At 31.4% G+C, this 15,392-nt stretch overlaps 1 protein-coding gene across 6 annotated transcripts in view; it reads right to left on the bottom strand.

Moving 5' to 3' along the window:
• Positions 1-15,392, bottom strand: part of Ccser2 (coiled-coil serine rich protein 2) — a 149,460-nt gene that overhangs the window by 14,183 nt on the left and 119,885 nt on the right. For 2 of the 6 annotated variants that reach the window (XM_048801677.1, XM_048801676.1), the window contains exons 9-10: positions 11,820-11,909; positions 2,478-2,526 (exon numbers count right to left, since the gene is read on the bottom strand). In XM_048801677.1, coding sequence (XP_048657634.1) covers positions 2,478-2,526; positions 11,820-11,909 — 139 coding nt within the window. Of the gene's footprint in view, positions 1-2,477; positions 2,560-11,819; positions 11,910-15,392 lie in introns of all 6 variants that reach the window. The other 4 variants (XM_048801674.1, XM_048801675.1, XM_015500065.2 and 1 more) reach the window with 2 other exon arrangements.

Genomic DNA, 15,392 nt, shown 5'->3' with positions numbered 1-15,392 from the left:
TCCATTTTCCTATTGTTATTCTTAAATTCAACAAGAACATTACTGCCCAGTGCAGCTTTCTGGAGAATGTAGTGCTAAATATTCCTTATAAACTTTATTTCATTTCTGCATATTTAAAACTGCCTACCTTTTTTATACTGAAAGGTCTACTATTCTCATAACTTAAAAAAACAAACAAAAAACCATACTGACATTACTGAAGACTATCAAGGCATTTGCACTGAGATGAATGTAGTATACTCAAGAAAGCATGAGAAAGAATTGTCTAATGAAATAGATTACAATAAATGAGAAATCTCTCAACTAACTTCCATTACACAATTGATTTCTGCAAAGATGGGCACAAGGCACTACATATTGACTATATGTGAACACAAATATTATCTCACAGAATGTAATTTTAGTGTAACAAAAAGTGAGATCTATTCTAAAATCCTTTGGAAAACACTAAATTTACTCCTGTAATTCCATAAATTTCTCTAGTTCTATGTTTTATCACCAGAAAAAAACTTTGTTAATGAACTGTTTCAGCTGTTCTCAGGGTTAATCCTAAAGGGTGTAGCAGTTTAAAAGTGTCAAGCTCAGAAAAGCTATCAAAATTGTAAGAACAAGTCCTCTGATTACTGCTTATCCAAACAGAATCTCACAAGTATGAAAGATCAAACCCTAGACCAGTACTCTTAGCTGTGTAGGGCCATGAGAACTTTTTAAGGAAAAAATTTCTGTGTGTGTGTGTGTGTGTGTGTGTGTATCTACGTATCTATATCCCTATGTGGATAATATACCCATCCAAACTCTAGAACTAAAACTTTCTTCTTACTAATCTGGAGATGCAGAGAAAGGGGTTTGGTCTAGGAAAATCAAATAGTTGAATCTTGAAGATAGTGTTATAGAAATGCTCCTTATAGCTGGAAATGAAAAAGATAGCTCTGAAGAGCTAAACAAACAAAAACCAAACACTTGAAAATGAAGGGCTAATAACTCAAGGAAAGTATAAGAAAATTCAAAAGCTATACAATAAACTAGTAAATAAATCTAAAATTCTATTTATGATACAGAATATTTAACCCTAAGCTTCAATTCCATATTCTAGCTAGCTGAGGGGAAGGAAAAGGGAGAGGATTCGGGGCAGGGTGAGAGTGGGGAGGTAAATAAAAAGGGTCTTCATTAAGAACAAAGGTAGATGGATTGTTCTGAGCTAAATCTGTCAAACCATGCACATTACTGGCATAAGCCTAATACTACATTATTATTTGTTATAGCTGCCCATTGAAATTTCAGATTAGTTCACATACAATTTAGTATGATTCTTCACATACTAGAATTCTTTAAATGAAAGAGAAAAGGATGCAACTATTTGAAGAGAAGCAAAAAGGAGAGTTTATAAAGATGATTGGTTATTATTCTTCTCGTGACTTCCACTAAATAAATGAGCTTGCTATAAAAGGCTATACAAACTCCTCTATTTTTCATTAAAACAAAAGCATAGAAGAAGTCCCCAAATAAACTTCACATCTTGTTTGAAATTCATGTTGACATCTGCTGATTTTAACTAATTCAAGAAATAAAATTTTGTTGAAGTAAATCATATACTAACTGCTTAAAATTTCCATTTGGGGGCCTTTGATAATTTAAGATAATTAATAAAAAATTGATATGAATCACAAATCATGGGAAATCCATGGAGAAGGCAAAAAAGTGACTGATTGACAATAAATATTTTTCATTAGTATTAGCTTTTTTGGGTGACTTTTCAAAAAAGATAAAATATAACCAACTTACCAGATATACTTAAGTACATAATAGAAAAAGAATAAACACTGTTTTAGAAAGTAGACTTAATATAAATAAAAAACTTTTTAAAGTTAAACAATGACTAATTCATTAGAAATGTTAGTAAACCATGCATATTCAAAAGCCATTTCTTCTGTGTTGTAAAGCAGCTGATAAATTAAAGACATTAGTTGTTAAAAAATAAAAACCTTGGAAATACAATTGAAAAGGTATTTTAGATGATACCAAAACATAATTGAAGCCTTTGATTAGGAAACATTTAAAGAAATGTGCAATGGTCTAGTAAGCCTGCTCCCTAAACAGTATGCATCTGTCCATCAAATCATTGTGGATAGTGTGTACATTTTTAAAATTACTAGATAAAAAAGTAATTTTATTCACATATTTCAAGAACTTGAAAAAAAGAAAATGTATTTAAAGACAGATGCATGTCAGTAGGTCTAGGGTCACTGGCAATAGGTTTAAACAGCATTAGAATGAAATTAACCTCAAGATAGCTTTCAAGAGGTCATTAATGTATAGGTCCATTTACATGCAGTAAAAAGAAATGTTAAGAGAGATCACAGTGCTTATTTAGCATATGCCTGCAGATCACTCAGGATGGGAAACGGAGGTACTGGGGAAGGAAAGATCATGCAGAAGGGGAAGCCAGAGCAGGATAGGAGTGAGAGACACAGACTCACTCTGTCTGCGGTGCGGTGGAACAGTCCGTGGGATCACCTGGAAGGAGCCCTGCCAAGGAGAGAAGGAGGGAGAATACCCACCCTGTACAGAGAAAGAGATGGGGTAGGGAGGTATAATAAAAAAGGAAACCGAAAAATAAGAAACCAAAGTCATAATTTTTGATTTTTTAAATAACACAAAGCAATAGTGTTAATGAGAAGATAGATTTCACTTTTTTAAACACAGGCAGCTCAAATTACTAATATACATAACAATCCAAATTTAATTTTTTTCAAAATTTTTAAGAAAAAATATTTTCTTTGATATTTGTAGTTAACATACACAAAATTATGTATTTTGGGTATACATTAATCATCACATATCTCTTTAAGGTAGCAGATTCCAGTCTTTTATAGAAAAAGGAAATAAGTTAGGGAATATAGAGTTTAAGTATTAAACATATAGATAACGCATTAATTTATGAATCAGGCAATCACAGGAAAAAAATTTTATTTCTTTTTAAGACAGATTTTCAGAGAATTAGAAAGTAAAAATAAATAACATTAGAAGAAGTCAGCAGAGCCAAAATAGCATTAAAAAACACTCAAAATACTGTGATAACTAAATCCTTTATAAAGAACATGATATTCAGACCCCAGGTTATACACACATGCTTTTTAACCTGAGTAACTTGTAGTTTTTTAACTTTACTTTAATCACTGATTATAAGAATCAGAATACATTTGAAATGTCACTTTATTAATTTCCTCACTTTTCAAATAAAAATGTGTCTTTATGGAAGAAAATAACTGTTCATCGTCACACAATGGAACCAGTTGGGTTTCATGTCTGTTATAACCAGTATCCTCAATGATCAAAAGATCTTTATAAATAAAACTATTAAAACACTCTTAAAATATTATCAAGAAAAATAGCCTGTAAATCATCATCATACCTAGTTAAATTTGCAAAAGAAGGCATGTGCATTTTTCAAACCAATGAATCTGACAGGGTTTTTTTTTGTTAGAAATATTATTGTATTAGAAAATTACTAATCTAGCTTGTTGGTGTTTATAAATTTCATGAACATTGTTTCAAATAAAATTTTTTTTCTCTCCTCTCCATCAATATTCTTTGGCTCAATGAGGTAAAATCACGCATTTCTTTAAATTTAGGAGTAAGCCTATACTGCTGAATATAAAATAAAAAGAAAAGAAGATCCATTTTTCTATGCTGATAAAAGAGAAAAAGAATTACAAGAAGCAAAAGAGAATTAATGATCTTTAGAATATTCTAGTAAATTTAGATCCTGTCTTTTGAATACTGTACTTCCTTTACTAAGAGAGATGTTGGCAAAAACAGCTTAGAAAATATTTAATAGGAAATGATTTCCTATGTGTTCTCCATAGGATTACCTGCTATAACTCTATTTTACTGTTTTGGTTCAAAGGTTTTATACAAAATATTGCCTCAACCAAATTCTCTTTACATGTTTTACCATGTTTCTACCTACTGCACTGAATAAAAAAACTTTCAGATAGCGACTTCGAGATTTGCTCAAAGTGCTATCATAGATTCTTTCATCAAAGAAATTACTTCTCAAAGTCTGCAGAATAACACCAACTGGGAGTCAGGGCCCTGTGCTTTTCTTCTTGGATCTTTCAAAAGCCCTGTAAACTTAAGAAAGTCACTAATCTCTAAACCTGTTTCTTCATTTGTCTTATGCAAGAGTTAGAATGATTCATCTCTAAGAAGTTGCTCACTTTTAGTTCTTATGATGTAGTTACTCACATCTGCTCCTACCTCACTACAGAATCATTGCCGTCTTTGATTCTATTGATAAAGCATTTTAAACTATCAACTTTGTATTAAATTGTCTCTTCTGTTAAATCATTAATTCATGAAATAATTTCAGTATCTGCAACTTTATAGGATTTTAAAAAGATTAAATATCCCCTCTTCTCTGGCTTAATACTCCTTAGCACACAGCAGATTCTCAATAACTACTGATTTAAACTGAATTAAGTTACTATGTTTATGTAGAGATGGAGCTATCATATCTGTCAATCCTGCCCATACATTATAATCACCTATGAAATCTGAAAAACAAAAACAATGACACCACCTTTATTTCTCTAAGACCAATAAATCATAGTCTCAGGGATAGGTCTGCATGTGAGAAGGAGAGAAAGACAACCTTGTGAAATAAATACATGAATAATTCTGCCTGTCACAGCCAAGGGGTACTCACCTATTAGCTGACTGGACAGCTGTTTTCTAGCGATAAGCCACCTGAGCTTATGCCCAGAAAAGTAAAGAAAGTAATTAATTTCTAACCCTTAAAAATGTCTTCCTCCACATTCCCTAACCATTCTTTCAAAATTATATCTACTCTCCTTAGCTCATTTCAAAGGAATTTCTTAAAAAATTTATCTGATTTTACCTAAAACAATTATAATAAAACTTATTTTATACTTAGAGCTCTCCACAGATGGGGGAATTTCAGATCCAGGAGAAGATGGAGTAGAAACATTTCTTCCTTTTCCTACTATTAAACACTTCTAAAAATCCTGATCACTATTTATAAAACAAACAAAAAACTCTGAAAGAGAGAAAAATCAGTCCACCTAGGAAGCATGGTACCTGAAGAACAACATGCTAGGGAGTTCCTGCATTTCCTTTTTGCCTAATGTATCCTAACCTAGGTGATAGATAAGCTAGCATCCAGAAATGCCAAAGAACACAAACAAAAGACCTGCATGTTCTAGCCAAAGGAGTAGCAAAGAGGTAGCCCAGCCATGCATAAATCTTGTACACAATAACCTCCCTAGCATTATAGAGTAGACCCAGAATAGGATAATTGGGTCTTCCATCCTTGCCCGGCTGTGACACTGTCTTATGCAGTTCTTAAAATATATATAAAAAGTATTTTGAAGATACTTAGGTGTTGTGGGGATTTAGCTCAGTTGGTAGAGTGCTTGCCTTAAATGCACAAGGCCCGGGGTTCAATCCCCAGCATCAAAAAAAAAAAAAAAAAAAAAAAAAAGACACTTAGAAATGGTGAAAAGGAAGGGACTTAAAGGAAATAAAGAATAATATTTAATAGACTATGGTTAATGCATATATGTAATGCAATGCCTAAAGCAACAAAAGACCTATATACAAAGAGATACACTCAAAATACTATATACATATATATCAAAATAAAATTCTGAAAAAAATGGTATAAGTAACACATGAAAAAGCAAGAAAAATAAATAAATAAAAGTGAGTAAAATTACAGACTTAACCTGAAATATATCAATTAATAACATGAAATATAAAGGGTTAAAATATAGCAATTAAAAAGACTGGCAGAATATTATATGCAGACTAAACAAAATTCATTTTTTTTGTACTTTTATTTTTATTTTTAAGCAGTTTTTATTATACTCAAGGTATTAAGTACAAAATAAGCTCAGTTGATAGAGTGCTTGCCCTCACATGAACAAGGCCCTGGGTTCAATCCCCAGTACCACCACCAAAAAGAAAAAAAAAAAAGAAAGAAAATGAAAATCATTTTATATATAACAATGTAAGTATTCTAAAGTAAAAGATGAAAAAGATATACCATATAAAATCTCAAAAGAAAATAGGATTGTAAATAAGCACTGCACTCAACTAATTGAATATGTGTATTCATGGTGGACTTTGGCTGAAGTATATTGACATTCCACTGCTCTGAATGATGAGGACAGCTATATTTATTTAGAAATTTGAGGACTGGCTAAAAGAAATGGTATTATTTTCTGTTGTATCAGAAACATTAATATTATTTATTTATTTATTTATTTATTTAGCTGTGCTGGGATCAAACCCAGGGGCCTTGCACATCCTAGGAGAGCTCTACCACTAAGCTACACCCCCAGCCCTACTGTAACTTTTTGAAGGAAGCCTCTGAGCATAAAACACTAAAGACACATTCTCTAGGGAGAAAAAGTATTATCATCAAGTAAGCACCCTCAACAGTGATACCATTTGACCTTAAAAATTTTTTTTTCTTTCTAAAGCATCTGTAAAAATATTTTAAACTACTTAAAAAAAGAATAGCCTAAAATTTTTGCACAAATAGAGGCTTAACAAATTACCACTGTTAGCATATATTAAAATAGGGGTAACTTTCACTCTCTGTTGTATTACCTCTTATGGAAGCTGATTAACTTCTTCTAAAAAGATAAGCTTGATCATGTTATTGCTTGGAAAGCTCAACAGAATCATTTTTTATTGACTGCTGCCTAATATTAAAATTTCTCTCCATCCAGCCTAAACCCTCAATAATTAAGTCAGCAAATTAAATTCTACATTATACAAATGAAACAGATCCCACTATTTTCTAATACAGTAAAAACTGTTTATTGTATGCATACCTAAAGCTTCAAAATGTCTTTTAAACTTGTGGTATTTGGTGCTGGAGGATACAAATTTAGATAATCTTAAATTTGTGGATAGATTAATCATTTAATTACTATAATATCCTTACTTAATTAGCTCCTAGCCTTGAAAAACATTTGTTTTTTTTGCAGTTATTAGTTTCAGATGCAACTGTGAAATGAGTGATAAATATTTTAAAAAAAAACAGTATAAGACATGCATTCTGCATGAATTTTGCAGTTTTTACAAAAGACATACATTCAGTAAAAAAGACAATTTTTGTATTATCATAAATTCTGCATGACAGAATGCAGTGCATCAGCAGCACCACTAACCCCTGCCAACATTTATAAAACTAAGTGACACAAGGTATACTCAATAGCTACTTTCGTTGACTGACTCAACACTACACAACTAAAAAACGATTGTGTACCCAGACATAAATATTTGTTGTTTAAATACCAATGTGTATGTGTTTGTCACTTAAAATACTTTTAGTGGCATATTTTGAATACAAGTAATAGTGAATATAAATAAATCCTGACAAAGAAATAAATCCCTTAATTTATTTTTTCTATCTCCAAATATGAATATACATATTAAATATGTATGTGAATAATAATATGACATATCTCCAAATGGAGGAAAAATGGCACATCTAAATTTAAAATCAGAAAAATTTTCCCACATAAAAACTAATCTATTCTAAATCAGGAAAGTATATATTCTAAAACAAAAAGGATTTAGAACAGACTACTTACACGAAATATCATTGGGCTACCTTGTTCCCTTTAGTTAGCGTGCTATCCTATTTCCCAGATAATAAAAATAAAAATAAGGACTTCTTGCTATTAAAATTATCACAATTGCTAGGAAGCAAGTAAACTCTTTTTCCTCTGGAAATTATAAATATAATATGGTTTTTGTGATACATCTGTAATAATTTTCTGATTTTATCTTTTCTTTTATAAAGTTATAATGAAAATATACTTGACTCAATAGATCTGAGGCATGAGAACCCAACCCTAAGCACAAATAATTTTTTATAATACTCACCATACTTCAACTGTTGAATTGATATAAATTACATGTATATATCTATCATATGATCTAATGTTTGATACAATACTAGAAACTGTTTCCAACACAGTATTTTGAAATGTATATAAATCATCTGTCCTTGTCTCTTTGCTACACATAATAGAGTTAGTTCTTAAAACACAAGAAAAAAGTAGTATTAGATCCAATTGCACATTCTGAGTTTTAATTGGTGGGCACTTTTTCACACCCATACTAATAGTTTGTTAATTCCTATACTCAATTTTCACAGTCATGTAAGCCAGGGTTTTCATTCCTTTAAGTCATTGAAGTTCATCATTATTTCCATTGAGAAAATGATATACAATCTATTTTGTGAATAAATTGTTTTGTTACTAACACTGGATTGGATTTTGTGGGAGATTTTTCTTTTACCCTCTTACTGAAAATATGTCTTCTCAACCATGAATAGTTTTCTCCCAGAAAATTTAAATACTACAAGAATGTTTCTATGGATCATTATAATAGAGAGTTAAGACCTCTAACACACAGGGCAAACCAGGTAACAAGCTTTTCTCTCTCTCAGGGAAGTCCTTACTGTGATCTCTCACTGATATCAAGCCTCTGTCCTTCCTTCCCAGAGCTATGACCTTATTCTCGCTATTCCTTTTAACCTCACCTCCTGTAGCTACTGAACAGGAAGGGGAATAAGATGCTACCCATACGTTTGAAAATCTTGATTTTCATATAATACAGCTGTATAAAAGTTGTTCAAGTACTTGCACAGGTCTTTTCTTAGTGTTATGTTCTTCATGTAGGAAAAGAGCAAAATTAATGCCATTTTAGGCATACTAGAAGTTTCCATAAGCATCTTGAGGATTGGGCCTGTATTTTCTTCACACTCACACTCCCATATTAAGACACTGCTTGGCTTTGAGAAGCACACAAATATCTGCTCAAGGAGTAAGTGAAAATCTGCTTTTCTTCCTTTCCTCTATTCTAATGCTTTCTTTCCTATTAATTTTCTATTTTAGAGATCTTATTTGTAGTCATTAGAGAGTATCAAAATTCCTCTGAATAAATCTGTAATGGAAATTTACATTATATTCAATACATCTAAATTTCTATTGTTTTGCTGCCATTGGTAGACAATCACTCTCCCTCCTCAAGCAGGTTCTGACTGAGGTTCTGGCTTATTTTCTTTTTTTATTTCTTTCTACTTCCCAAATGGCTGCCAGTAAGTCCTACAAGCAGCAACCCTCTCTCCTTCAACATTTCTTTCCACTTTCCATTTGCATCCTTTGACATTAAAAAAATATATATCATCTTCACCTCATGGCATCTTTTACTTTCTATGATTCAAACGCTACCTTGATCTTCTTCCCCAACCTTCTGCAGCCAGATTTCTTCCTTCATATATAGAAAACATTCAGAGGAAATCCTCACAAGTCCCTCATCAATCAATCTCTGACAGGTTCTATAATCAAATGACTAAGACAATGCTGAGAAGCACATTTAAATTTCCTTAGAAATCATAAGAAAGGGTGAAGATTATAACTTGTAACCTTCTCAAAGTCTTAGACAGATTTAAAAAAATAGTTTTACTAAGCTTGAGGACTTTTAAATAACATGTTTTCATTCCAAAAATTATCGCCTAACAAACTAAAAGTTGCCAAAGAAGACCCACATTGCATCTCCATATCTCCATTACCAAAATCTTATGTAAATATGTTGGGTAATTGCTAAAGAAAACATTTAAAGTATAACTTTTTAAGAAAATAAAATATTGTAATTATAGTAAATGGTTTCCAATGCTGCCCAAAGAGCACAAGAAAAATCAGATAGACAATATTTAATAGTTAAAAATTACTACTTCAGTAAATATAATTTTTATTTGGCTAAATATTTATTTATTTAATAAAATAAATAAAGCTCAGTAAAACTACATTTAAAGTAATTTCTGGATTAAAATTTTCCATTCTATACTAAAATAAGCTTTTAACAAATTTTCATTATTTCCTCAAACATACACTTCTATACTAACTATTGCCTAACTATTCCTTTCTACCTCTTTGCCTTTACTTTTACTATTCATTTTGCTAGATATTTCTACCATTTTAATCTGTAAAATCTCTCACCCTCTAGGGCTCCTCAGTGTGCTTTTATTAAAAGGAACCTTGGACTAGCAGTCAGGATTCCTGAATTATAGTACTAGTTCAGCACTTTATTTACTACAGAATCTTTAGTAGGGCATTTAATCTCCCTGGAGTCTGTTACATTATCCATAGACAAAACAAAGTATTTAGCTAGGTGATTCTTTACATAATAGATAATAGAGAAAACTGAAGTCTGGGTTTTTTAAGAGCATTAATTTGGAAAACTGACTTTCATTTCAACCAAGATCATGGTAAAACTGGGTTGGTATACACCAATTACTTTTGTCTAGTGAGGAGGCTGACAAATATCCAGTTTCTAGAACTCAAGCCAGGGGTTGAGGGAGCCAGGCAAAATAATATAAAGAACTTCTGTAAAAGGGAACTTCTCATGCTTAATGGAATTGCCACTTTATTTAGTAACACGTCAGAAGACATAAACCTCCCTTTGGGGTAACTGGAGAAACCTAAGCAAGGGGCACAATCTTTTATTTTTGCAATTGCCTCCAAACAATAAGTTTCCATATCCTTTGACATTAAAAAAAAATATATCATCTTCACCTCATGGCATCTTTTACTTTCTATGATTCAAACACTACCTTTATCTTCTTCCCCAACCTTTTTGATTCTTCCACTAAGACATTCCCAATTCTCTGCCATCATAGAACGTACAGCAGTTTGAATCAGTATATCACTAGTTCCTTTTAAAAAGTACTTATAAATGGAATAATACCTATGTATCTGTGTACTTCCTTCCCCTATTCCCCATTTCTACTTTAAGAGCTTAATATCTAGAATAAGAGATGATTACAAAACTTTGCCAAATAAATTAATTCTTCCACTATACCTTATACAGAGCACACAAAAATAATTACTTGTTAGATGAAAAGAAAATAACTATTTTATAAAAAAGTTACGAATTCTAAATTGAATTGTTGATTACAATAACCATTATCTATCCCTATTCATTTGTGTTACCAGGATTCTGCTGCTAAATATAAGGCAAAATAAAAGTCAAGGCTGGTGTATCAGGTGTTCTATTAATAAGAAATGTCTATTACCTGGCATCATACAGAGGATAATGATGACTGATGGTCATATAATAATTCTCTGGCTCAGGAACATCCTCAACTAAGTTAAGGGATGGTCAGGATATTTTTAGCAATGAATATGTTTTGAGATATAACATTTTTGAAAAAACAATAAATAAGGAAGATGGTTACTTCCTATTGTTAGGAATCTAGACGGTAACTCTGCCTGAAACTTCACTTTTACTAGTTATGTCTTCATGCATTAAATTTCCTAATACCCTCAATATTTTTTCAGTAATTACAATAAATTTGTAAAAGTTTCAAGAACAACAACAACAAAAGGAATATGTTACATCATATATCCTCAAAGTGTCATATGCTGCTCAAAAAAATTAAATGCATATTAGACTTCTGTTTTTCTTTTTTTTTTTTTGGCCATGTGAAAATACTACTCTCATAAAAACATGCAATGAAAGGAGAATAGACACTCAAATAAAATGAGCTACAATATGCAGAATGGAAAAGCTATTAAATGCACATTCACTTATATAGGACACACAAGAGAAGCTTTAGAAAGCACATAAACATCTAAGAGACAAGAAAAAAACTTACCTAAGAAAGAAAATTAGCCATGGCATTTCAAAATTATTAGTGATTAGAGTAAAAAAGAGCAGGAGGGGACATCAAAATAACAAATGACATGAGAGAAGATTAACAGCATGTCACTTACAGGAATTCTTCTCCAGGGTGTTTGGGTATATTTATCAGCATACAAGCATTTTTCCTCTTTAGATTTTTGGTGGCAGTTACACCGGGTTGCCTGAACAAAACCAAAAATTTTTACAATGGTTTAATGCATATACACACAAATAAGTAATCACTCTACAGGATATCAAATGTCAACAGCCCACATGTCAGACTGTCTACTCATTACTTACACTGCTTAAAGCCCCCCAAATGATGTATCATCTTTACTGAACAAGAATATTTTAAAGGATTCCACCCTGTGACAAGATACCCTGATGTTCTCAATTCATAAGTAAATTCTCTACATGATTCCACTTAAAGCACTCACTTATATGATAGGACATACCTCTTGTGTATTTTTAGGTCTCTCAAATTATCATCAAATTCAAAAAAATAAATAAAAAGATGATAATGAAAATTTCCCCTTAATTGTGAAGCTGTAACATACCTACATTATTTGTTAAAACAATCCCATTCAAAGTAAATATATTTTCTCATAGGAAAACCTAAGAAATTCTAGATTACTGTATCAAGGTAAACTTGTTTCTACTTAAAAACAAAATCTTCTATAGGACATGCTTATTTTCCATTCCCCCCAAAATGGGATAGTGATTGAAACAAAATGTAGTATAAAATTCACTATAATAGGACTTAACTTTTAACATATCTGGCAGGTATGCAAAAAAAAAAAAAACAAAGACAATATAATATAAAACACTTATTATAATGCAAGTACATTACTTAATTCACCTTGACAACAGCAATTCCAGAAATATCCTTTCAGTGGTTTATCTACTAACACATGAAAAATAATGCTTGGCAAATATTAAATTTTCCATAATTTGGAAAGCCTAGTTTTTAGTGACATTTTAACAGATACAAAATGACTACCTAAATAATTCCCTCTTCATCTGCCTCCTTTATTGCTGACAGATCTTAATTTGTGTTCAGAGTCGCACCTCCTGTGTGATCCTTTATTTGCAGAGGTGTACCTTATCTCTTGCTCCAAAGAGCCACATCTTGGTAAGTATGAACCAAAATAGTTAATCCATTTGTTCTACGCTTAGGAAGGGACAAGTAACTAAAATCTAGCCAAAAAGCCTGGTGGTATTTCTGAGAAAGTGTTTCCTGATTTAAAAAATACATATGCTAGAGAAAACAGGCCTTTACCCACAATTGGGTATTACTGTGTGAAAGAGTGACATAAAAGGCTACTGTAGAAATCTTTTATCCATGAAGGGGCAGACAAGAGTATTCCAGAAAAACTAACCTAGACCTCATTATTAACTAAATGACCAATAAACAACCACGAAAATGGATGGGACCCATACATTTTTTTGTTATTTGAGTTTACAAATTTAATTATTTTTTAAAGCTGCTTTTAGTTGGGGGCTTTTACTGCAAACTTGAAACATCATAAGATATGCATTGATTTATGCCAAGTAGTTTGCAGCAAGTCATTTGGTAAGAGTTAATCTTTATCATACACCCATGGGCCAGGCATTAGTTTACATATGTAGTTAATTTAACAATCCAAACTTATGTGTCTGTACGACTTCTATTATCCCCACTTACAGATGAGGCTTAGGAAAGACTATATAACTTCCTGAAGAGAACATAGCTATCAAATTTCAAAGCTAGGATATGAATCTGGGTCTATCATGGTTTTTAAAAAATACTGTTAACCCATTTAACCTGAGTACCACTTTCTGTGTCTCCATAAAGAAAGAAAATTCAATATTAGCAATTTCACAAGATTATTATGAAAGTTCAATGAGCATATATATCTAAATTATCTACTATTTAACTAGTGTTCTGAGGTGAAAATAAACTGGTAATTCTTGGCATTTTAAAATTAGATTTAAACAGACAATCTTCTATACATTTTTGTTACATTCTCAGAGCACTGCAAATCTGATTTTACATCAGCATATTTCACATAAAATATGAATTCAACACTTCATACTGTCATTATATGCTTCTGAAAATCTTCATGCAAACATACGTTAGAGTTGAATACATTTTTTTTCAAAAACAAAAAAGCACAGAATGCTAGAAATGGAAGGGGACTTTTGAAACTAACAAGAAAAATCTTCACATTCTAAATAAAGAGCTACAGAACCAAGGGAAACTGCCTGTCATACAGCTGATTCATATTAGAGCTAAAAAAAAAAAGTCCTCTAATTCCTCTCTATAGCTTTTTTGATCACTTTTTATCCTATTTTTAAAAAAGCTATTTAGAGATATAAAGAAAGAAAACAATAAAGAAATATAAATAGAAGACCATTTTAACTTTGATAATGTGAAATGCACCACTTCCTATATCTACTTTGAGTTTATAAATGTTTTTGTTTTTAACAAGGTCCATAACTAAACCATGTTATTCTATTGGTAATTTTTCTGAATGACTTCTCATTTCTTACTAACAAACAGATGGCGGTGGGTGAGACACTTAGCCCCTTAAAACTCAATTAGTAAGACATTCAATTCACAGAGCATTGCTGCTTGCAATAAGAAGCAAAGAATCCATTCAGTTGGCTAAATTTATATATTGAGAAAACACTAACATTGTCTCTATATTCAAGAACAGGAACTGTCAAGTAAGTTTCACAAAGTTCTCTTGATATAGGCCACAATTCCCCTAAAATTTGAAAATGGGCTGATGTGATTCTGATGTGTTTATAAGGGGGAGTTTTTAGCTGAATGCACACAGTCTCTGGAGTAATCCATATTTAAAAAAGAAAAAAAAAACTGTGTACAATACTTAGCTGATTCACAATAAACGTGATTTCTAGATTCAATATATCAAAATGAGAATTCAATGGTATATATTGCTAAAGTCTAATGCTTTCACTTTTCTTGTGTTCTTTCTTTGAGATTCTCTTACATATTTCTGAAATCTTTATACAATTATTTTCAGGTGAGATATTGTTCAGGCCAGCTGGTTCTTTTCTCTTCACAAGTATAACAAAAACAATGGTTCTAAATTAAAAGAGATTTAAAAGATATAATAATCAGTTGTCATACATGGTCCTAGAATTGATTTTAGTTTGGACAAATCAAATGTACTTGATATTTTGGGAAGAAGTAGGAAAATATGAACATGAACTAGATGCTAGAAAATATTAAGGAATTTCTATTAATTGTTTAAAGATGATAGATAATATTGTTTCAACTATAAAGAGACCTGGTCATTTTTCTTAAAGATGCATATTAAAGTTAAGAACTTTAAAAAAAAATTTTATATGGTTTTAATTAGTTATACATGACAGTAGAATGCATTTATGTACTTTGATATACATAGATGGGATATAATTTCTCATTTTTCTGAGTGTACATGCTGCAGAATCATATTGGTCATGTAGTCACATACTTACATACAGTAATAATGTCTGTTTCATTCTACTATCTTTCCTATCCCCACATATTCTTCCCTCTCCTCCCATCATTTCTCTTTACCTAATCTAAGGTAACGCTATTCTTCCCTAGTTCCCCCCCTCCTTATTGTGAATTAGCATCTGCATATTAGAGAAAACATTAGGCGTTTGGTTTTGTG

The sequence above is a fragment of the Marmota marmota genome, unplaced genomic scaffold (genome assembly GCF_001458135.2).
Source record: "Marmota marmota marmota unplaced genomic scaffold, marMar, whole genome shotgun sequence".
Lineage (NCBI taxonomy): Eukaryota > Metazoa > Chordata > Mammalia > Rodentia > Sciuridae > Marmota > Marmota marmota.
This window is presented reverse-complemented; position numbering and strand designations above follow the sequence as displayed.